Genomic DNA, 25,292 nt, shown 5'->3' on the forward strand with positions numbered 1-25,292 from the left:
TTCAGGTCCCTGCCTTTCATTGTTACAGGGGAACGGAAAGAAGAAAGATTCCAAATCCCCATCCGTCAAGAAAAGGAGACTAATGGCTGTTGGCTACCAACCTCATCTGTGAGGAGGATGAAAAAATGGGGGGAGAGGCTAGAAGTATGTAGAGAAAATCCTTCCTGGCAGCTGAAAGAATAGGGAAGCTGTCCTCTAGCAACTTAGTTTTTCTTTCCTTCAAAAATGGAAATAGACTTTTTTTTTCTGATTTTAGAATTAATATAGCCACTGAACTATTATGGAATCATTGGCCATCTTGTTCTATCAAGATACAGAACAGTATGTCAAATATGAAGAGTTTCCCAGAAACTGTTAATAGTGGTTGCCTATAGGAAGTAGGAGTTGTGGGGAGGGAGAGGAAGAGAATATTGCTTTCACTGTTTACTTCTGTACCATTGGAATATTTTCACTATATGCGTTTATTCTTTCAAATGAAATAAATGTTAGAAAGCAATATATACTACTGTTAAAAAATCAACATTGCATTTAAAAAATAAACATGTGTGTTCCTATTTCAAATATTAAGCTTGATTAATGAAAACAGGTCATTCCTTTCCTCAAAAACATATGACCAGAGTAGAGAAAGGTTGTTGGGTTACCAATCTTCTAACTTTCCTTTTGAGTTTATATTATCTCAGGTTGCAAACTGTCTTTATCATCTACTCTATCAATAAAATATTTTAGATTAAGGTAAACCTTTTTGGAGAAGTTATAATTACCCATTTCTGAAAAAGTTCAGTATACCTGTACATTGTTCTGTATTCCCAATCAAGTCTTGGGCTTTTCAGAAATTAAATATATTTTAGCTATAAATGGTTTAGCTATAAATGTAGGGAGAACTATTTCAATAAGATGCTGTATTTCATAAATTAACATTGAAAGATGAAGCTATACTCCACTAGTTTTTAAAAAATTATTTTGTTCTTTTATATAGAAAAAGAGGCAAAAGAGAAAGAAACCCTGATTACTATCATGAAAACGTTGATTGACTTTGTGAAGATGATGGTAAAATATGGCACCATATCTCCAGAAGAAGGTGTTTCCTACCTTGGTGAGAGTCCTACCTCTTTTGTTTTCACAGTGGTTAGTTTTCATTGTCCAAAATGAATGAGAGATTTGGCAGCAATTATTTTACTAATTTGATCATTTATGCCAAAGTAGCCTGAATCATCTGGGTAATCAGAATTGCCCAGCTTGACAACGCATACAAATAAAATTAACCAGACGTTTTCAACTCTTTATATTTATAGATCCAGTTCAAATACAAACATTTCACCTTTGTTATATTTTGTCATATTCACATGTTCAAATAATCTCCTCAGAGATAATATTATTAAAATTTGACTTGTGTTTGCATGGTTGGGACAAAAAGAGTCTTGATTTTAACCAGTGCGGCCTGTGTGTGGTGAGGAGGAAGGAGCACTGGACTAGGCATCAGAAGTTCTGCTTCCTGGTCCCAGCTCTGCCTCAGACCAGGTCTGTCATGCTGGGGAAGGCACTCACCTTTCTGGGCCTCAGTTTCTGTATCTGTGAAATAAAGGACTCTGTTACCTCTAACCGGGGCTGGTAAACTACTGGCCAGGGGCCAATCTGTCCTGTCACCTATCTTTGTATAGCACACAAGCTAAAAATAGCTTTTACATTTTTTAATGGTTGAAAAAAAATCAAAATAATAGTGTTTTGTGACCTGAAAAAACTACATAAAATTCAAATTTCAACATCCGTAATCAAGTTTTATTGGAACACAGCTGTGCTTCTTTGTTTTAGTGTTGTCCATGGCTACTTTTGTGCTACCATGACAACGCTGAGTAGCTGCATATGGCCCGCAAAGCCAAAAATACTTACTAACTGGCCCTTTGTAGAAAAATACTTACTAACTGGCCCTTTGATTCCTTGAACTTTATAGATCAGCTGAAACAATCTTTGATTCTGCATGTAGGTTGTTAAAAGAAGAAAAGCCTTTTGTTTTCCTGCTTGGTTTAGTTAATCACCAAATACCATTCATCTCAGAGGTCCTTTGGGCAAGATGAACTCATGGCCCCTTACTCTGATCACTGATGGCGGAGGGAGAATTAAATGGAAGAGAAAATCTCATAGGATAGAGTAATCCAGAGTTGTTCTGTATAAATGCCATTTTTTTCTACATGAAAACTAGTTTTACTGGTTTTTTTCTGATTATAAAAGAACATATTTATTTTAAAAAATCAGTCAATGCAAAAAGATATTAAAAGACAGTGAAAAATCACTCATAATACTAGCATCCAGGTAACATTCTGATTTATATCCTTCCAGATGTTTTTGTGTGTGTGTGTGTGCGTGTGCGCACACATACACATACATACCTATGTCATTTTTTTCTTTTATCTTATTTAACAAAAAATGGGCTTAAGTTACACACTGTGCTTTGTGGACTACTTTACCCACTTAATAGTAGATCTAAAACATTGTTTCAAATCAATCATTGTTTCATATTAGTACCCTGTGACTCACATTTCACACTTAAGTCATTTATCCTATGAAAATAAATTAGAGATGCCGCAAAGGCTTGTGTGCAAGCCAGATATTTCCACTATTATTTATAGCTGTGCTGTCCAGTGTGATAGTCACATGTTGCTATTTAAATTAACAGTAATTAAAATTAAGCAAAATTAAAAATCTGGTTTCTCAGTTGCTCTAGGCATATTTCAAGTGCTCACTTGCTTGTGGCTACCATACTGAACAGCACAGAAGTGAGTATTTCCATCATTGCAGAAAGTTCTATTGGACAGCACTGGCTTATAGAAACAAAACAATAGAAATAAACTTGCTACCCCACAAGAGGAGACTATATAAATTATTAATTCTTGGGCTTCCCTGGTGGCGCAGTGGTTGAGAGTCTGCCTGCCAATGCAGGGGACATGGGTTCGAGCCCTGGTCCGGGAAGATCCCACATGCCGCGGAGCAACTGGGCCCGTGAGCCACAATTACTGAGCCTGCGCGTCTGGAGCCTGTGCTCCGCAACAAGAGAGGCCGCGATAGTGAGAGGCCCGCGCACCGCAATGAAGAGTGACCCCCGCTTGCCACAGCTAGAGAAAGCCCTCGCACAGAAACGAAGACCCAACACAGCCAAAGATAAATAAAATAAAAATAAATTTTTAAAAAACCCACAAACTTTAAAAGAAATAAAATAAATAAATAAATTATTAATTCTTATTTAGACTAAATTTTATTTTTTAATGTTTGCGTTTTTAATCATTGCATGTTTATAAATTGTGTTTTAATATTGTTTATAAACAATATTTTATAAACAAATTTTTAATAATTATAGTGTTTATAAACAATAAATAAATATTGTTTATAAAGACTAATGATGGGGGAAATGTTCATGATATACTATTGAATGCTTAAAGCCATTTAGAATATGACCTTAATTTTGGTGTTAAAAAATGGATATGCATAAAGAAAGAAAGTTGGAAAAAAAAAAAAAAAAGTTGGAAAGAAATATACCAAAACATTATCTGGGCATAGTAAGTGTTATTTTTTCCTTATAATTTTCTGTTCATTTTCGTATATAACTTTTACAATCAGAAAATGAGTTGTATATAGAGAATTTTTCTGTACAAGCATGTTGGCTTTTGACTGTCGCTGCCATGAAGCTACACCCTCAGAGCCTCGAGGGCTCAGGGGCAGCATGGGTAGAAGAGAGAGGATTAACTAACCTCCTCTCCTCCATCTCAGCATGTGACAAACAATGATCAGTGATCTACCCTTCTGTTCTGCTCCCAACAATGTATGGTGACTACAAAGTTTGCCAGCTGTGGTCGCTATTTCAAAGAAGAAAGCAGAATGTGTCACACAATAGGATATCCTGATTTTCTTCTCAAAAAGGGATAGGGTAGGGTAGAAGGAAGAATTTTCTTGGGGAGAAGTAATACAAAGTAGTAATGGAATCTTTATAGACTAATTGCAAAGAAATGCTTGTTTGCAAATAGCCCTGTCCTATTAGTAAGATGGATATGTGACTGGTTAAATAACTGAATACCAGGGTTGTGGATTCTAATTCATTGACTGCCTTGAGGTGGTCACAGTCTAGATTCCTGCCTGGTAACACCTACAAGATGTTACTCCAAAGAGCAGAATTAGGACAAAGACAAGAATACAGATTTCAGCTTAATATGAATAGAGAAATTCTCACCCTTAAGACATCTAACATGATGGAGGTGTTAGCTAACAGTGGTAATCATTTTGCAGAATATAAGTGTATCAGATCAGTATTTTGTACTGTATCTTAAACTTACACAATGTTCTATCAGTGAAAAAAATATTTTTTAAGACTAACAATAGAACTGGCTGCCTCATGAATTAGTGAGAGCCCTGAATGACAGAAATCCAACTGTTTGGCTTAAGCAACAAGGGAATTTATTTCCTCATGTAACTGAAAAGTCCAGGGGTGGGGGTAGTCTGGCTTCAGGTTTGTGAAGCCCACCACAGTGTGAGGAATCTATCCCTCCCCATCTCACTGACTTTTTGTATGTTGATTCATTCCAGATAAACTGCTCCATTCTGGAAACAAGATGGCTGGTACAGCCCCAATCTCACATCCGCCCAGTATAGTAATCCTAGTGGAAAGAGAGCCTCTTTCTCTTAGCATTGAATCTCACTGGCCTGGCTTGAGTCATGTGCTCCTACTTGAACCAATCACCATAGCCTGAGGGCTGGAGGAGCCAGGCCTGGGTTATTCAGCCACCAGTGGAGCAAATATGCTGAAAGTGGGAGAGGTCTGGGTTCTCCAGAGGAAAATCAAGGTGTAGTTACCAGAAGGCGTTGAGTAGGCCAAAACCACAGCTGTCCATTATAGGCCCCAATCCTGGATGTTTTCTAACAGTGGTCACAGAAATGTGGAAGGGACTTCTGCAATTAACTGAGTAGGAAGCTGAACTTGAGGATCTCAAATTGTATGCCTTTCCATCTTGAGAGTCAATGAAATATAATCCATATCAAAGCCCCTTACTAGCAGTGCTAATATTGTGGAATTGCTGTTGTGCTATTTCTGGTGAGATTTAAACATTTTTAGTAAAACTTTGAAATCGCCTTTTAGGACATAAAATTTTATTTCTTCTCCTCTCCCCTCCAGAAAACTTGGATGAAACAATTGCTCTTCAGACCAAGAACAAGCTAGAAAAAAATGTTACTGACAATAAGAGCAAGCTTTTCCCAGGTATGATTTATTTTAGTATTCTTCCCCCAGCTTTTAGCAAAATAACCCTTTTGAGTGGTAAATCATGAACTTCAATAAACACTGATAAAGAATTACAGATTTCAAAAAGTTTGAAAACCTGAAATCCAACCATGGGATTAAGTAGCTATAACCTTGGCTAGTCAGCACAAAAATTTAATCCCAAGAAGCATTGAAAAGAAATGAGGACTTTGGGCTTCCCTGGTGGCGCAGTGGTTGAGAATCTGCCTGCCAATGCAGGGCACACGGGTTCGAGCCCTGGTCTGGGAAGATCCCACATGCCGCGGAGCAACTAGGCCCGTGAGCCACAACTACTGAGCCTGCGCGTCTGGAGCCTGTGCTCCGCAACAAGAGAGGCCGCGATAATGAGAGGCCCGCGCACCGCGATGAAGAGTGGCCCCCACTTGCCGCAACTAGAGAAAGCCCTCGCACAGAAACGAAGACCCAACACAGCCATAAATAAATAGCTAAATAACTAAAATAAATAAACCCCCCCAAAAAAAAGTTAAAAAAAAATTAATAAAAAAGAAATGAGGACTTTACTGAAGTGGTGGCTGGTGGGCAAAGGTGAGAGCTATATCACAAGTTGAGCAATCCTTCCTAAAATTCTCCTTTAGGCATCTGTTTTCTCTCCCCAGATCACCACTGTCCCTGACCCTCTGTCCCCTCCTGCTGCTGCCTCCCATGCTGTCCCCTCCCAGCTCTTCTCTCTCCTCTGGGACAGTCTGTGCCCCCGTGTGGTATGATTTATGCCCTTCTCTTGGTTTCTTCACTTCTGCATCTCTACCCATCACCCTGCTTAGCGTGGCGAACACCATGGAGCAGAGCTGTCTGTGCAAAGGAGAATTTCAAGGATGAGGAAGGCGCAAAAAGAGAAAAGATCACAAACTCTTACACTTTAATTTTGTGTCCCTATCACAGAAATTATGTACCTATATTTGATGGAATATACAGCCCTTTAAAATGATGTTTTCAAGCAGTTTTTAATAACCTGGAAACATTCTTCCATAATGATGCTAATGACAAAAGCAAGGAACAAAACTGTGCCACAAGTATGAAAAAAATATGCATCAAAAAAGTATATATATATATACTACAACACTAGTAGTGGATGTTTAATGAGACAATAACTGATTTTTCTTTTCTCCTGTTTTTCTGTAGTAATAAACCTTTTATTGAAAAAAGAAAAAAGCTTATCATTAGACTGCTTGACATTCCCTATTTTACTGACTACAGGCATGCATTACCATTGTTTTCAAGGGGTTACCTACTTCAAGTTTTATGATTCTTTAATTCAATATAGGACTTCTAGAAGGAAGTATAGTTATTTTTAAGTGAGAAGTGAGCAAGCGTTATTATTGACAGCAAGGGTCCAGCTTAGGTGCTACTCTGAGTAACAGACTGTTCTTCAGAAACAACATCAAGGAGAGACGGGGCAACTACAGAGTTATTTTCATTTGGAATCAAGACTCAAATTTACTTTGGAAACTGACCTATCCCACTTGAATGCCAACATTGATTAAAATAAGGAGAATAATCTACACTCTAATAACACAGTGTGGCAGAACAGAAAAAACGCAACCAGAATCCAGAAAGCTGGGGTTGGGGGGTGTTGGCCCAGCTCTTCTGCTAACTCAACGGGTGGCCTTCGGCACATCTCTCCCCACTTTGGGCCTCAGTTTCCTCTTCTGTGAAATGGTGGGGAGGGAGGAGTCACACTAGATAATCACTAAGATCTCTTTCAGCTCAAAAAATGATCTGACCTCAAACTATACCTTTTTAATAAAATTTATTTCTACACTAGGAATTAATTAATAGATAGGAAATAGGGTTATAATAGTGCACAATTCTGATTACAGTGCCATCAGAGAAGAGTCATGAAGAAACAGACAGTACCAAGGAAGAAGCTGCTAAGATGGAAAAGGAATATGGAACCTTGAAGGATTCCACAAAAGATGATGACTCCAGCCCAAGAGGAAAGACAGATGAGCCAAAAGGTATGAAATTGACAGCTCTACGTTGACAATGAAATTGGGGAAGCAAAAACTTTCACTTGAAGGGTCATCCAAAAGTCAAGCCCCACCAAATCAGAGAAATTAACATCATCTGTAGACAGAAGATTCTGCACGTGGCACCTTTATTTGAATAGCAATTTTTTTAATGGTCTTGAGTCTCCTGGAATGGCAAACTGGTTTCATCTTTTGATGGACTTTAACGTCCAATGGGCTTTTGCACTTTGGGAGGAACACTCATGACCATTTGTGCATTGTTCAATGTCCAATTTATGATCTTATGAATTTATTAAGCAATATTCATTTAAACATAATTGACACTCCTCTTAATAGTCACATACTACTTATTTAACAAAGTCATCAAAATTTATGGATTTAACAAAGCAAGTTTTCTTAATCATTTATACTGATTGCAATCTGACACTTTCAAAGACTTGATTAAAAGTCATAAATCAAATATATTACATTTCCTTAAATAACCTAAATACCTTAAAAAGCAAAAAAGCACACACTAAACTAGCCCAGTAATTATAAAACTTGTTTTTATCCTTATTCTTACACATTCCTGGGGTCAAATTTTTACTCAGCTCTAGTAAGTCTATATGATATAAATTCACATCTTCCAAGGTTTGAGAAACTTTACTATACCCAAAGAAAAAGACCCTATGAAGTTGCAAGTTCAAAGTCATTAACCCTCTGATTTCAGGTCAGGATGCGGGATCTGGTTGCACAGTCCAGTGTTTCAAGCCCCTTTAATTACAAAGTGTGCGGGTTACATCACAGAACATTTATGTCTGTATCTCAGATAGATATTCTTTTTCTGAAACTCAGTGTCTTTACCAGAAGCTGTGAACAGATGGCTTAAACCTACTTTATTTTTTTGTCATGATATATTGAACTCTTTGGTATAACTGGAACCCTATTTATATCTTTTCTGTATCTCATTAGTAGGGTCATCTAGAGGTTTCCTTCCCTCATAGCTGAGGGAATGGATCATTGCTCTCTTGGGGGAGGGGGTAGCAAGTGCGACATTCAGCTAATTTATCATCTGGAAACACACCACTGGGCTCCCTTTTCATTGTTCATTACACATAATCATTAGTGGCAATGAACTGACGGACTTTGCTTATTCCTTGCTGTAATATGATATGAGACCACAAAAGCTGATCATGTTCATGGTATAGCTCTTAATTTTGAAGAGACTGCTTGGCCCACATACAAGTTCCCAATCTCTCTTGCTCATACAGATAGAAACAGGTTCACATTCATACTTGATAATAGACCCATGCTTAACAGTGTCTATGTGTTAAGTAGAAAAGAAAGAAGCTAGCTATGTATTTAATACCTTGTAACTTAACAGCAATAAAAGTACAAACTATTTCTCTCTTATATTACTACTCTTTGTTAACACTTTATATTAAATTTCTCCATTTATGTAAGTTGTTCCAGTTAATGATGATAATGACGACGATGATGATTTTTCTGTTTAAATTGGTGTAGCTTGGGCAGTAACCCTGCTTCCAAGTTTCTCCTTTGTCCTTTTTGCCCTGTACCCAGTGGTTTTTAAAGCAGCTATGCTCTCTGGCAACAACAAGCTATTTTTTTTTAACTGAACTACAGAAAAATGTTGTATTAGTTTTAGGTATACAGCAAAATATATATTTTTTTTTTTTTCAGATTCTTTTCCATTATAGGTTATTACAAGATACTGAATATAGTTCCCTGTGCTATACAGTAGGTCCGTGTTGTTTATTTATATATAGCAGTGTGTATCTGTTAATCCCAAACTCCTAAACAGGCTATTCTAGACCTACTCTGAATTTTCCTGTCCCAAAACTTGAAATCAATTCTCCTTCAAAGAGTTCTGGTTCCCTTATGTAAAAAATATAGAAAATCCAACCTGAGTTACTTGAGTTCAAATGAGTGGTGATATTGGCCAAAGGTACTGCTTGTATTCCAATTATTGGGACTATTTGACACAGGGCCGAAAAAGAAATTTTTTCTTAATATATCAAGTTCATGTCGATTTTTCCTATATCATGAAGTTTTAGATTATTACACCCTTCTTCTCTCTAGGATGGATTTCATAGACCACCACAATTTTCTCCTATATTGACATTACTGACATATGAACTCTAATTGTTTGCTAGTAGCCTATGCTGGGAAAGATTATGAGGTTGCATCTGGACTCAGGAGGAAAGAATGTTACGATGATTAATTAATAATGTTTGTCATGGGCATGGAAACGAGGAATTGGTGATATATGTGTCGCCTTTGCTGACCAGTCATGCTGCCTTGATACTTCCAATCAACCCTAGGCCCACTTTGAATGAGTGGTAAACTTTTTTTAATATCTTTTTAAAATTATAGTAAAATATACATAACATAAAATTTACCATTGTAGCATTTTTAAGTGTACAGTTCAGTGGCATTAAGTACATTCATATCATTGTGCTACCATCACCACCATCCATTTCCAGAACTCTTTTCATCTTGCAAAATTGAAACTCTAAACTCATTAAATAGTAACTCCCCATTCCCCATCCCTCTTCAGCCCCTGGCAACCACCATTCTACTTTCTGTCTCTATGAGTTTGACTACTCTAGGTACTTCAGATAAGTGGAATCATGCAGCATTTGTTCTTTTGCGACCAGCTTATTTCACTTAACATAATGTCCTCAAGCTTCATCTATGCTGTAAGGAGTGTCAGAATTTCCTTCCTTTTTCAGGCTGAGTAATAGCCCATTGAATGTATATACCACATTTTGTTTATCCATCTATTTGCCTATGGACACTTGTGTTGCTTCCACATTTTGGCTATTGTAAATAATGCTCCTCTGAACAAATATCTCAAGACTAAAAAATATTCGATTTGGGCAGGGGGAATATTCCTAGAAGTGGAATTTCTAGATCATATGATAATTCTATTTTTAATTTTTTGAGAAACCACTGTTTTCCATAGTGGTTTCACCCTTTCACATTCCCACCAACAGTGTGCAAAAGTTCCAGTTTCTCCATATCCTCACCAACACTTTTATTTTCTGGTGGTTTTTTGTTTTGTTTTGTTTTTATGGTGGCCGTCCTAGTGGATGTGTGGTGGAGGATGAGTGGTAAACTTCTGAAAGATAGCTAAGCAGGAAAAGAGTGGTCCTGTGGCCTGAGAGAGAGAGCTAGGAATTGGGCAGCACAAAGGACTACAGCTCAGTGTGCCTGGATCATCTCCTCCGGGAGCAACCCACGTGTGATGACCATCCTTCCCTAGAACAAAGCAAGCCATATCTATCTAGGTCAACTGACTCGCCGAGGCAGTATACTCATTGCGTAGGACGACACCTTATATCGCTGTGCAAATATCCCTAGGAATGGGTGCTACCAGGTCTCTTACTTGTTTTAGGAAAGCATTATGTAAAAAAGGAATATGAAGGAGTTGATTCTTGGTAGCCCACTACTTCCTATTTAGGGTGTGAGTGTGTGGAGACTAATGATGAGGTTAGATTTCTCATTAGGATTTCCATCAGGTAATAACGGGGAGAGAGAAGAGTAAAACTCCATCCAGTTAGTGTTAATCTTTGTAATGGCTCTCCTGAAACATTAGGAAAAGTGTAGGGATTGGGGCTAAAATTAGTCCCCCCCCCCATTATTTAGAGACTTAATTTACTCATGCTACCCCTGATCCTATTTACTCTGGGATAAGAAAAACTGATTCTAGTATGGTTTAGAAAACACCAAACTGAGCTTAAGCCAAGGGCCAACATTTCTTGGAAAAGATGTAATTAATGGCCAAAAGGACATATTATGACATGTATCTTTGTATTCACAGTTGCTTTATTTGCACTTTTCTCAAAGGCTATTTTGCTTCTCTGTTATAAAACCCAGGGAGAAAACACCTGTTGTCTCTAGGCAGAAAAATAAAAGAATCTACGTGGGTGAAGGCAGGGTTGGCTGGGTTTCTTGAGACATTTATTCAGCAATAAATAAACATTTATTCCAATGGCATGTCTGGCACTGTGCTCAGAAAGCTACAGAAGGAATTTAAGGACCAATGCCTGCCTTTGAGGACTCAGGCAAGCTCTGAAATGACCTAAGAATAAAACTTAAGTCATATGTAGGCAAATACAACACAAGCCACATATGTCTCTCCCTTACTGATGAGTCAGCAGCGTGCAGAAGAGGCTCCCTTCAGAGAGAAAGCTGGAGGACATTACAGAGCAGAGCAAGAGATGAGGTAATAGCTAAAACCACTTACGGAAATAATTATAAGCAGGACACACTGGCAGGAATATCTGTAGGGAGTCTGTTTTGGTCTTGCAATGTGAAGTGATGGCCCCATCCAACAGAAGCAAATATTGATTAACCATGCCAAGCATATGCTGAGGCCTCTGAGGAAGAGGAATAACAACAACAACAAACTCCATTTATGTCACTCTTCAACTTACAAAGCAAGTTTACATGCATCTCACTTCAGGCTAAATGTAAAAAATCCAATTTAATTACCAGTGATGAAAAATGACACGTTCACCTTTGAAAATACTTTAGACTATTTAAACCCTTGCTTTCTACAGGGACTCACACTAAGAATAATATTTTAAGATATCGATTTCTAGTTGGTGCAGTTATTTGAATGATTTGATAATTATTCCTCAATATAGGGATATGCCAATGAAGTCAAATTTACTCCAATTTCAACCATATCTATAATGGTGCTTAATTTTTCAAATAAATTGCTCTCTGGAGACCGAAGAACTTTAAAGTTTTATTCCATGATCTAAGTGGGGCTCTTTTTGCCAGTTTGATGTTTACTCATTCACTTCTGCTCTATGAGTCACTGAAAATCTTTTTAAAAAATCATCCAAGGGGTGAAATAAGCATTACAATACCCATAAACTCATTCCAATGCTATCATTTGTCAAGTTTATGGTTAGATAATGGAATTAAGATGAAAAGGTCATCTCTAAGATAACTTTCCCCTAAATATCCTATCATTCCCCTATCTTTTTTTTTTAATCTTTTTAAAAATTTATTTATTTATTTATTTTTGGCTGTGTTGGGTCTTCGTTGCTGCATGCGGGCTTTCTCTAGTTGCAGCGAGCAGGGGCTACTCTTCATTGCAGTGTGTGGCTTCTCATAGCAGTGGCTTCTCTTGTGGAGCACGGGCTCCAGGCACGCGGACTCACTAGTTGTGGCTCGCGGACTCTAGAGCACAGGCTCAGTAGTTGTGGCGCACAGACTTAGTTGCTCTTCGGCATGTGGGATCTTCCCAGACCAGGGCTTGAACCCGTGTCCCCTGCACTGACAGGTGGATTCTTAACCACTGCGCCACCAGGGAAGTCCCCCCGTATCTTCTTTACAGAAGCCAGAAAAGAGAAAACAGCTTATTTAATTAATAAATTGATATAAGTTGACTAACTCACGGGGATGCTTTTATTTTTAAAGCAACACAGGAGGGGAAAATTCGTGTCTTTATTCAAGCCCCAAGGCATTCTGTTGGAAATGTCCAAAAATAGTGAGTCCGTCTTCTTCCCTATGAGTCAGCAAGTGTGCCAGGAGCTAAGGCAGGCCAGAGACCTACCACCAACACAGGATTTTCCAGGACAGCAAAGGAGAATTTCTCCCCATATACAGAAACTGCGGATCTTCTTTTCAGAATTAACTCCTTAATTTACAAATAAGTAAACCAAGCCTTAGAAGATGAACAGTCTCGCCCAAGAGCTCATAGGGAAAGAGTGGCAGAGCTGGGGCTTGAACTTCTGTCCCTTGACTCCCACCAGCGCTCATCCCAGCATCCCATGCTGCATCTCGCAGGCATGTCAAATGGCATCATTTTGCACAAGTTCTTTTTTTTTTTTTTTTGGCAGCGCCATTCGGCTTTTGGGATCATTATTATTATTTGGGGGGGGGGGCTGCATTGGGTTTTTGTTGCTGCCTGTGGGCTTTCTCTAGTTGTGCGAGCGGGGGCTACTCATCATTGCAGTGCGCGAGCTTCTCATTGCTGTGGCTTCTCTTGTTGCGGAGCATGGGCTCTAGGCTCGTGGGCTTCAGCAGTTGTGGCACGTGGGCTCAGTAGTTGTGGCTCGCGGGCTCTAGAGCGCAGGCTCAGTAGTTGTGGTGCACGGGTTTAGTTGCTCTGCGGCATGTGGGATCTTCCCAGACCAGGGCTCGAACCCGTGTCCCCTGCATTAGCAGGCGTATTCTTAACCACTGTGCCACCAGGGAAGCCCAGCTTGTGAGATCTTATTTCCCTGACCAGGGATTGAACCCAGATCCTCGGCAATGAAAGCGCCAAGTCCTAACCACTGGACCACCAGGGAATTCCCACAAAAATTCTTTAATTGAATGGCTCTGGGGCCCACCTTGACATCCATGATACCAGTATCAGTTGCTTTGTTCAAATCTATAATCATATAATCTTTACTATATGGAATTTTAAGCATTATATCAAACAATTTTCATAAGCACTCTTTTCAAACATCTAATATCTTTAGTATATCCAATATTCAGTAGGTTAAAGCTATTGATTTCTACAGAGTTGTTTGTTTTGTCTTGGTTTGGTTTGGTTTTTTTGAGGGGGATGTTTGCAGATCAGGGGAGCATATCAGGATCAGGACAAATTCTTGTATAATAAAGGATATTTCTCTTGCAGGGCTGAGAACCAGAACAGCCAGAAATATAGGGCTGCATCTTGACTCTGGCCCTCTTCCCATCTGCTTCAGCATATGTTTTAAGGCTTGTGCCATATTACCTCAGCCATGAGCTATTTTTTTCCAAAGGAAGCTGAAATTAATTTGAAAAAAATAGGCCAGTTTTCCAAAGTGGACTCTCATGGGCTTTTAATGCAAACTGTGTAAATAGAAGATTTGCTTTACAGCTCCCGAGAAGAGAAAATGTAAACAGGAACCAGCTGCTTGTCTCTAAGAGCAGAGGAACACCTGCTTTTATTCCCGTTGTTTCCAGTGCCCCAGCAAATGTGTGGAGGTCCCACTACTGGTGGCAGTGGTTCCCAAATTTTGCCCCACATTCGAATCATCTCAGGATTGCTTTAAAAAAATCCTGATACTTAGTCCCTCCTCCAGATATTCTGATCTATTTGGTATGAGGAGTTACCCGGGCATCAGGACTTTTAAAACTCCCCCAAGTGATTCCAATGTGCAGCCAAGCTTGAGAACCACTGCCTGTTGGCCAGTTTGGTAATGACAACAACAGTCACTAAATCTCTAGTCGAAAAGGTGAATTTTACCCAGTTCCACTCATTAGAGGTTCCAGATTCATTCTGGTTCAAGATCAGGCTCTGACCCTTACTCAGCTGTCTGCTTGGGCACATCACTTAGCCTCTCTGAGCCTGAGTTCCCTCATGAGTAAAATGGGAACAATAATGCTTATTTCATAGAGCTCTGTGAAGATTAAGTGACACATGGATATAGTATGTTTAGCACATTGGTAGGTGTTTTATTTATTTATTTATTTAGTTTTGGCTGCGTTGGGTCTTCGTTGCTGCACACGGGCTTTCTCTAGTAGCGGTGAGCAGCGGCTACTCTTTGTTGCGGTGCACAGGCTTCTCATTGCGGTGCCTTCTTGTTGTGGAGCATGGGCTCTGGGTGCTTGGGCTTCAGTAGTTGTGGCACGTGGGCTCAGTAGCTGTGGCTCGCGGGCTTAGCTGCTCTCAGCATGTGGGATCTTCCTGGACCAGGGCTCGAACCCGTGTCCCCTGCATTGGCAGGCGGATTCTGCCAATGCAGAATCCGCCTGCCAATGTGCCACCAGGGAAGCCCTCGTAGGTGTTTTAAATTGTTTCTGATGTAATTATCATTTAAATTCAGAATCCATTGAATTTCAAGTCTTGTAAATAAACAATTCATTTTTTGAGGAAGGTGGGAAGGAAGGAAGGGAGGGAGGGAAGGAAGGAAGGAAGGAAGGAAGGCTTATACCATTTATTCTTTTTAAAAATTGTAGTTTCCCTAGTTTGGATTCCATGCTCACCAAACAATCTTCTGATTATGATTAGCTTCTATGTAAGAAGCCTTCATCCATTTACTCACTCAACAAATATTTACTTAGTGCCTATTGTGTATTAGGCTTTATTCTAGGCATGAGAGTACATCAGCAAACAAGAAATATTTCTAAGGGAGGAAGACAAATAATAAGCTTAATAAATAAACTATGTGATACGGTAGAAAGTGATACATACTATGGATAAAAATAAAGCAGAAAATGGGAATGAGGGTGATGGGGGCGGGGGGATTCTATTTTAAGTTAGAGAAACAGCCCTAATCATGTATGTTATGATCCACAAGATAGTAGTCTTTTAATGGATTACAGTCTAGCTTTCTTTAAGCTGCAGTAAACTCAGTCTTTATTGTGGGATGATAATGTTAATATGGTGAATAAAATTATTTTTCATGCATTTCATACTTCTAAAAATTCAACACCATTTTTATAGGTAATTGGTCACTGAGCAGAAAGCAACCTGACAAGATGACGCTGAGTCCCCCCCTACTTCCAGTTATCTTAGGTTGGGTTCCCTCCAAAGCAGACCTAGAGGAGGATTTGAGGTGGAGTTTTTAGTTGGCAGGTGACCCCAGGAAGCTCTACTGGGGGATAGGTCCATGAGACAGGGAAGGGAAAGAAGCCACTGTGGTGTGTTAATGAGCAGACTTCAGCTGTGGGTGTGGGGCTCAGTCCCGTGAGGACCTCTGGGGACCATGTGGACCGAGCCCGAGGAGTGAGGAAGCTGGGGTGTGTATCTGCCAATCCTGTCCATCACTGGCTGAGGGCTCCTCTATTAGCATATCTAAAATACAGGAAGCATGTGGGTGGGGAATCAACAGTGTCTGCTACACTATGGCCAAAACCTCATATTTATATTTTACTCTCCTAATTCAGAATTTTTAATATAGTGCCTAAACAGAGTCTAAGCTGGGATATTCCTTTTCCCAAATAAGCTCTCCACAGGGTGTGGAGAAAAGGGAACCCTCCTACATTGTTGGTGGGAGTGTAAATTGGTGCAGCCACTATGGAGAACAGTATAGACGTTCCTTATAAAACTAAAAATAGAACTACCATATGATCCAGCAATCCCACTCCTGGGCATATATCTGGAAAAAACCATAATTCGAAAAGATACATGCACCCCAATGTTCATTGCAGCACTATTTTCAATAGCCAAGACATGGAAACAACCTAAATGTCCATCGACAGATAAATGGATAAAGAAGATATGGTACATCACTCAACCATAAAAAGGAACAAAATTGACTTATTTGTAATGAGGTGGATGGAACTAGAGTCTGTCATACAGAGTGAAGTAAGTCAGAAAAAGAAAAACAAGTACCGTATGCTAACGCATATAATATGGAATCTAAAAAATGGTATTGATGAACCTAGTGGCAGGGCAGGAATAAAGACGCAGATGTAGAGAATGGACTTGAAGACACGGGGAGGGGGAAGGGTAAGCTGGGACAAAGTGAGAGAGTAGCATTGACATATATACACTGCCAAATGTAAAATGGATGGCTAGTGGGAAGCAGCTACATAGCACAGGGAGATCAGCTTGATGCTTAGTGACGACTTAGAGGGGTGGGATAGGGAGGGTAGGAGGGAGGCTCAAGAGCGAGAGGATTTGGGGATATATGTATACATATAGCTGATTCACTTTGTTGTACAGCAGAAACTAACAACATTGTAAAGCAATTATACTCCAATAAAGATGTTTAAAAAAAATGTGGTATGTAAATGGAATACTACTCAGCCATTAAAAAAAATGAAATAATGCCATTTGCAGCAACATGGATGGACCTAGAGATTATCATACTAAGTGAAGTAAGTCAGAAAGAGAAAGGCAAATATCATATATCACTTATATGTGAAATCTAAAATATGACACAAATGAACTTATCTATGAAACAGAAACAGACTTATAGACATAGAAAACAGACTTGTGGTTGCCGGTGACAGGGGAGGGGATGGATTGGGAGTTTGGGATTAGCAGAGGCAAACTATTATATATAGGATGGATAAACAACAAGGTCCTACTGTACAGCTCAGGGAACTATATTCAATATCCTGTGATAAACCATAATAGAAAAGAATATGAAAAAGAATGTATATATATGTGTGCATATATATAACTGAATCATTTTGCTGTACAGCACAAATTAACACAACATTGTAAATCAACTATACTGCAATAAAATAAATTTTAAAACTTAAAAAAAATTAAAAATAAGGGGACTTCCCTGGTGGCGCAGTGGTTAAGAATCCTCCTGCCAATGCAGGGGACAGGGGTTCGAGCCCTGGTCCAGGAGGATTCCACATGCCGTGGAGCAGCTAAGCCCATGCTCCACAGCTACTGAGCCTGCAGTCTACAGCCCGCGAGCCACAACTACTGAGATCACGTACCACAACTACTGAAATCCGTGCACCTAGAGCCCGTGCTCCGCAGCAAGAGAAGCCACAGCAATGAGAAGCCCACGCACCACAACAAAGTGTAGCCCCTGCTCGCTGCAACTAGAGAAAGCCCGCGCGCAGCAGTGAAGACCCAATGCAGCCAAAAATAAAAATAAATAAATAAATTTATTTAAAAAAATAAGCTCTCCATATTAGGATATAATATCATAGGTAAGATTGTGGGAAGAATGCTTAAAGTTATTCAAAGAGCAAGACTTTCTTTTTTTTTTTAACATCTTTATTGGAGTATAATTGCTTTACAATGGTGTGTTAGTTTCTGCTTTATAACAAAGTGAATCAGCTATACATATACATATATCACCATATCTCCTCCCTCTTGCGTCTCCCTCCCACCCTCCCTATCCCACCCCTCTAGGTGGTCACAAAGCACCGAGCTGATCTCCCTGTGCTATGTGGCTGCTTTCTACTAGCTATCTATTTTACATTTGGCAGTGTATATATGTCCATGCTACTCTCTCACTTTGTCCCAGCTTACCCTTCCCCCTCCCCGTGTCCTCAAGTCCATTCTGTACGTCTGCGTCTTTAGAGCAAGACTATTTTCACACATCCTCAAAAGTTTCAGAAGCCCTAATTACCTCATGTGCTAATGACAAATCATTATTATCTATTCATTAAAGCAAGCCCTATGAGAACCACTAATTTGATTTAAATTCTTTAAAAATAACGAAGTTGCATTCTTTAGAAATAGTCTAAGATTTCTTTCCTTCTTCAAAATGCTTTTTTCTAACCGAATTAATTTGAAATAATGCTGTGTTTTTTGGCTTTTCTTTTTGTTTCTTTTGTTGTTGTTACCAAATCTGATGACCTTCTTAGCAAATGGGCAACAGACTATGAAAATCTCTACATTCATTGTGCTGCAATGTTATAACATCAGTCAGGAGGACATTGGTCTTTCACATGCTCTAACGTTCTTAAAAGCAAAGAATTAAAATCATTTACACAGGCAATTGAACTGAATAGGGGCTGAAAATTGTGGCTCTCTCCTTTTGTCCATTTACCCCTTTTTGCAAAGGAGTTTCTTTGTGCTTCACTGGGGACCAGGTAACATGGAACCCCAGTGGTGATGTAAGAGTGAGCTCACAAGATCAGGAAGAAAGATGCTCAGGAAGTCACTTAAGTAAATGTTGTGGTGGAAATTGGAACATCAGCAAATCTTAAGGCAATGTTACTGTTCATGGACTGTAGTCAGATGTACCCAGATTCAAGCCTGGCTCTACTACTTACTAGCCTTGTGATCTTACTTCACAAGGCTAGTAAGTAGTAGCCTTACTTCCTCTCTCTAAGCCTCAGTTTCTTCACCTCTAAAACGGGGATTAAATAGGACTGCGTCAAAATGTTGTTGTGAAGAATGAAAGAGAGAATGTATTTTGGAGCACAAAACACAGCCCCTGGCACATAGTAAGCACACAGTACAGGTAGCTCAATCAAGAGGTCTGGGCAGTAGACTAGGGGTAACAGGGTTCAAAGGGGGTTCAGAACAGGTGGTCACCACACTGAGCTCTGACAGCCATTGCTTCTGCAAAGGCCCTGGACTTTAAAGGCCTCTTTTCTTAGGCCATCCGGTACTCTCCAGATCACCTGACCTCTTGGTGCAGACACTCTGAGCATTAGGGACCCACCTGATTAAGGGGATGGTTGATTTCTTTGAGACAGAACAAAGGTACATCAGTGCTCATGTCTGAGTACAAGTCTTATCTTTCAGATAGTGCAGGTAACAGAAACTTGGCCAGACTAGAGTCCAAATTTCACCTCTGTTATTTCCTGTATGGCCTCAGCCAAATCACTTAGCTTCTCTGAGCCTTAGTTTCCTCATCTCTAAGTTAATGATCATACCCACTTGCAGACAACAAGGCATCTAAAGGGTGTCACAGGGCGGGTGCTTCAGTGATGCCTGGTATTCTCCTGCCATACTTAAAGCCCATCAGAGAATGTTTACATCCAGGGGAATTTTACTAGAAGGAGTTGTAAGTTTCACTATCCAGCCTTGAAATGAGGTTCAGGTCTCTTCTTCATCTGAGTTTTTACATACTCCCTAACAGATTGGGCAGAAGACCTGTATAGCAGCTTACACAAAGCCACAAACTTGGACTTACTTATCATTTATTTGGTGATGGAGTCTTAAGTATCTGCCACTCTGATTCAGTTCTTGACCTGATAATACTCTTCAGTTTGAAAGAACCATCCCTAACTGGAAATGACCCAATCTGAGACTGGTAGGGACCCACCCATCCAGTGAACTGAATCAAAACTCTTCTCTGCCAGGACATCAAACTGTATTTATTTGTGTTGGGGGATAATGGCCTCTTGACATTGCCAGCCTGGATCTGCCTCCTGGACTCTTATCCCACCCACCCACAGAAATATTCACACCACCTACTTAGGGACGGTCCCCACCAAGTGCTTGATAAGTCCAATATTTGTTCATGGTCTCAAACGTAAGTGTCGTCTTTAAAAAGGGATGCAGTGATATTTTTATGAGTGTTTAATATGGGTTCTCTTGCCTTTTCCAGGGAAAACAGAAGCCTATTTGGAAGCCATTAGAAAAAATATTGAATGGTTGAAGAAACACAACAAAAAAGAAAATAAAGAAGGTAAGGAATTAGTGTCATTATAAATTGCAAACTTCACCAATTTGTCAGGAGCTCTTAGTTTTTATTTTTTTATTTTATTTTATTTTTTTTTTGGCCGAGCGGCTTGTGGGATCTTAGTTCCCCAATCAGGGATTGAACCCCGGGCCCACGGCAGTGAAAGCATGGAGTCCTAACCACTAGACCGCCAGGGAATTCCCAGGAGCTCTTATTAAAGATTCCCACAATCAAAGTAGGCTAAAGTCCCCTCTCAGAGCCCAAAAGACTCTAGGTGCTTCTCAGATGCAGAAGGGAATAGACCTCCATTTCTCTTATTTTTCAAATCAGCCTTTCAAGCAAAGGCATTTTCTTTTCTTTTCCATTTTATTATAAAAAATGTCAAACAGGAGCAGAGAACAGTATAATGAATTACCATGCATCCATTACCCACCTTCAATAATTATCAACATTTTGCCAGTCTTGTTTTGTGTACCCACCCGCCCCCCTTCTCTTGGAGTATCTTAAACAATGATGTTTCCTGAGCACGTAGTAGGTGCACCCTGCAGTCACAAAGGTAGCCGCTCACTTAGTTAAAACAAAACACAACCAGACTCTGTTCTGAGTGCCAGAGATGTGAAGGACCATAAGATGCAGCCCCTCACCCCCAGCCAGGTTGCTCACACCATCAATAAACCTCCGGCGGGCCCTGCTCAGGGCTAACACAGATAACATGGTGGTGCAAAGGAGGTGAGAGGAGGGGGCACATCTCCTGACATCGGGAGAAAGAGCTGCAGGAAAGCCTTTGCTGGAAAGGCAAGGAAGAATTTACGAGTGAGGAGAGATAGAGGCAGAGGGAACACTGGTGCAAAGACATGAAGGGACAAAAGAGAGTGATGCATTACGGGAACTGGAGCCAGTCTTCCAGGAGCACTGAGGTCTGCAGACAGGGCTGGGGAGGTGGGCAGCGGCCAAGTCAGGAGGAGGCTTGTGCACCCTGCAAAGGAGGTTAATTTTAGCCCAAGGGCTTAAAATTAGGGCTTAATTAGGTTAAGGACTGAGAAATCTCTTTGGCAGCAGTATGGTTACAGATTGAAAAAATAAAACCCCAGAAGCCAGGCAAGAGATGGGAAGTAAGGATCTGGAGCAGATATAATGCGGCTTAAACCAAGGCAAAGCAGAGGAAATAAAGAAGAAGGGAGAGGCTCAAGAGCTCTGTGGAGAGAGGATTCTAGTATGATTCCCAGGTGTCTGGCCAGAGCAGTTGCAAAGTGATGCTTTTAAAATGAGATTAGCAGTGCTTTTCGAACTTGAAAATGCATTCAAATCACCTGTGGAGCTTCCAAATATCCTAATGCCCACAAGACCACTAAATCAAACTTGAGGGGCAGGACCCAGGCATCAGTATTTTTTAAACTTTCATGATTCCACTGTGCAACCAAGTTTGAAAACCGATGAGATAGAACACAGTGGGAGCAAGAGGTATGTATTTTCAGCACCCCTTTAGCCTGTGATCGTACAAGTTGAGTGAGATGGAAACAATTATCAGGTCTTCACACATACTTTATTTGGTTCAAAATGATACGAATTTCTGGGCTATCAGTTCCATTAAAATTCACATGAACCATATTTCATCAAATCTGTCATTGATTGAAAAATGCACCATTGTTTCATGTACCACTACAGAAGAAAAATTAGAACATGCCATCAATTATGGCAAAGACTTTAAAAATTTTTTAAAGTTTATCTTAGTGTAATACAGTGTGTACCAAAATGCATTCTGAAACCAATGTAAATTGTAGGGACCAACCATTTAGAGTATTTATGTTATTTCTTTCACTGACTAACACATGAATCTGACTCCTGATCATAATCAGCAATATCCTGCAATTCAGTCTTCCAGTTCCAGAAACGCCCAACCTAGTAAATCATGGAACTCTAGTGCATGCTTATTGAAGGCTCTGTGAGCAAGCTTCCGAATGACAGTGGTGGGTATGAGGCTCCCTTCTGCCTCCAGGAAGTGAGGGTGACATGCAGTTCACCCTTCTGAAGGCAGAAACAGAGAGCTCTTCTTCCCCTGCCTTCATATGTGCTCTGCCTGACTTGGGCCATCTGTCAAAGCCTGTGGGGACCCAGTCCTAGAGCCATACAGCTTCTGCAGCTGTGGGCGCAGGAAGTCTTACTATTAGTTCTGACCTTCCTTAACCTCTGCAGATGCCCTTTGCTTGACAGGGGCCTGGGTGACCTGAATCTCCTTCCCAAATCCAGGAAAGGGAAGTCCATGTGATGTGACAGTGAGGAAGATGATGAAATCTTATGGAGCCTTAAAAAGAAAGTCTGTACTTTTAGAAAAGTGAATTATAGCCCTTATCTCTTTTGAGCCTTACCGCCTTAAAACCTCTTTTAAGTAGCAAGTTAGCTACTCCTGGTGTACTCTAACAGCCAGCTAGGGCAGAGCTGGGATGGACTCCAATGGCCTTTCCTCTGCACCATGCCAGTTTTCCCATGCCACACAGTGACAGCCATGTCATCAAGAGACCATTTTTCCATTTCAAAAGAAAGCAAAATATTTTCCTGTTTGTCCATTCAAATCACCTGGACCACTTCACAGCTGTTTTGGGGAGTCTGCCTTTTGTCCCACTAAAGATACTGAGCCAGAACCGATTCTGAAGAACCAGTGATGATTAAAAGGTGCCCCTTTGTGCCCTATGAGTCGGTCAGGAATCAGCTCGGGAGGTGCACACAGAATGTACACTCAGCTTGATTCTCTAACTCGCGCCTGAGAGAAAGGGAAAGTCAACAACCAAAACAAAACTGAGCCTCCAAACACTTATTGAATGTTCTGCACGTGTTAGATGCTTCATATTCACTACTTCAAGGCAGTAGAGTGGTCAAAGCAGTGACTACAGACAGACCTGAATTCAGAACCTGACTCTATTATGACCAGAACAAGTGACTTACCTCCTCTGTCCTGTTTCTTCATCTCTGAAACGGGGACGCTAATGCTTTCCTCATGGGGTTTTGTGAGGAGCAAATAAGATGATGGTTGTAAAGTGTCCAGTGCTGGGAGTTCTCTCTTCCATCCTCATGGCCGAGCCCAAACTGAAAGGAGCAAATGCCCTCCTGGGTGGAGAGGAAACAACCTCTCTCTGAGCCTCAGCTCAGCGTGGTATGATAAACACCTGGTGCTTGTACAGAGGTCCTTCAAGTCTGGTTTTCCTTTCATGCAGGGGCTTAAAGATGCCCAAGTGACCCAGGTTCAGCTTCTATTCAGGGTAGCTAAAGGTGGCCATGGGGTGCTCTGAGCTTTTGTATCCCCCTCTCTCCTTTCTCCTCCATAGGATGTATTGTATGTAGCCATTAAAAATGGTGTTTCTGAGGAATATCAATGCTCACTGTGTAAACTGAGTGACAGGAATTAGGTATAAGGTTGAATGTACCCTGTGATCGTAACTGTGCTGAGAAAGATACATCCAAAAGCTAAAAGGAAACAGAACAAAATATCCACTCTGGTTATCAATGATTCATAGAATTCAGGTGATTTAAATTTTATTTTCATGTTTCTGTATTTCCCATATTTTAAAACAATAAGCATATAACACTTAAAAGAATCAAGGGAAGATGTGGGGTTTTTTTCAAGCCTTCAGAAAGATGCCACCAGCAGCCTCCTTACTTGGTTGAGGATCTCTTTGTTTTTTGTGGACGGTTCAATGGTTTACCTAAATTTTTTGTTTAAGTAGGACAGAGGAACCACAAAGAGGTTATGGTTTCGTTTTTCACTCCATGCATGTAATTCAAACAACATGAAAATCAAGGTAATTCTTAATATGGAAAAAAAAAGTGGGTTGTCACAGCAACATGGGCTTAACCAGTGTAACAAGTTCAAGTCAGAACACCTGGTTCTGATCATAACTTTTACTAGCTGTGTGACCTTGAATAAGGCACTTAAGCTTTAGGGTCTTGTTACCCCAAGTGTGTTTCCTGAACCAGCAGCATCAACATCTCCTGGGACCTTGTTTAAAATGCAGAATCCGGGGCACCACCTCAGGCCTACTGAATACAAATTTGCAACTTTCCAAAAGCCCCAGGTGATTGGTATAAATATTAAAGTTTTCCAAGGCCTGGTTTATGAGCCTGTTCCCTCTCTGGTCAAATGAGGGCTGTTCTCCCCACCTGAACACCTCGAAAAGTTGTGATGAAGAGCAGATGGGATAACATAATGCGTGTAAACATGATTTGAAGCTGCAAACTACAGCACAAATGCCAAGAACTAAAATGCCTTCCAACGTGAAAGACAGGGCATGGTAATGACGTTCTACAAAATGCTTCTTCGTTAATGGTAATCACTGTAATGGGCTGTGCTTTCCTTATCTTTGCTCATGATACTCTAATAATATTTTCCAGATTATGACCTTTCAAAGATGAGGGACTTCATCAACCAACAAGCTGATGCTTATGTGGAGAAAGGCATCCTTGATAAAGAAGAAGCCGATGCCATTAAGCGTATTTACAGCACCCTGTAAAAATGGCAAATGACCCAAGAGTCTTTTAACTGTTTCAGAAAACATAGTGTAGCTTAAAACACTTCTAATTCTGTGATTAAAGTTATTTTGACCCAAGGATTATTAGAAAGTGCTGAATTTACAGTAGTTAATCTGTTAGAAGTGGTTAAAACATAGCTTTCTTGCCATAAAAACTATCCAAAAAGTAAAGTTGTACGTAAGCTGAGATTTTGTATATAGAATCCTTATTTCCTTATAGATTTACATTTTATAAGCAGATATATGTTGCTTTGGAAAAGCCTGTAATGGACTGAACTTAAAACTGAACCCTCATCCCACTGTGTCACACATACAAGCACCCCCTGAAGAATTAGGGGGTTCTGTTTTCAAGGCATGCTGCATACCAAAGCACCTCATAGGATATCTCTGTTATGTCATTTCCATACCTCTTCACTTTGGGGAGTTGAAATAAATTCACATTTCCTCATAGCCTCTA

At 40.1% G+C, this 25,292-nt stretch overlaps 1 protein-coding gene across 2 annotated transcripts in view; it reads left to right on the plus strand.

The window, feature by feature from the left end:
* Positions 1-25,292, plus strand: part of SCG3 (secretogranin III) — a 37,717-nt gene extending 12,425 nt beyond the window's left edge. The window contains exons 8-12 of one of the 2 annotated variants that reach the window (XM_036838433.1): positions 977-1,093; positions 5,156-5,239; positions 7,117-7,254; positions 20,241-20,321; positions 24,699-25,292. In XM_036838433.1, coding sequence (XP_036694328.1) covers positions 977-1,093; positions 5,156-5,239; positions 7,117-7,254; positions 20,241-20,321; positions 24,699-24,817 — 539 coding nt within the window. In that variant the 3' untranslated portion in view covers positions 24,818-25,292. The remainder of the gene's footprint in view (positions 1-976; positions 1,094-5,155; positions 5,240-7,116; positions 7,255-20,240; positions 20,322-24,698) is intronic. The other variant, XM_036838434.1, reaches the window with a different exon arrangement.

The sequence above is a fragment of the Balaenoptera musculus genome, chromosome 20 (genome assembly GCF_009873245.2).
Source record: "Balaenoptera musculus isolate JJ_BM4_2016_0621 chromosome 20, mBalMus1.pri.v3, whole genome shotgun sequence".
Lineage (NCBI taxonomy): Eukaryota > Metazoa > Chordata > Mammalia > Artiodactyla > Balaenopteridae > Balaenoptera > Balaenoptera musculus.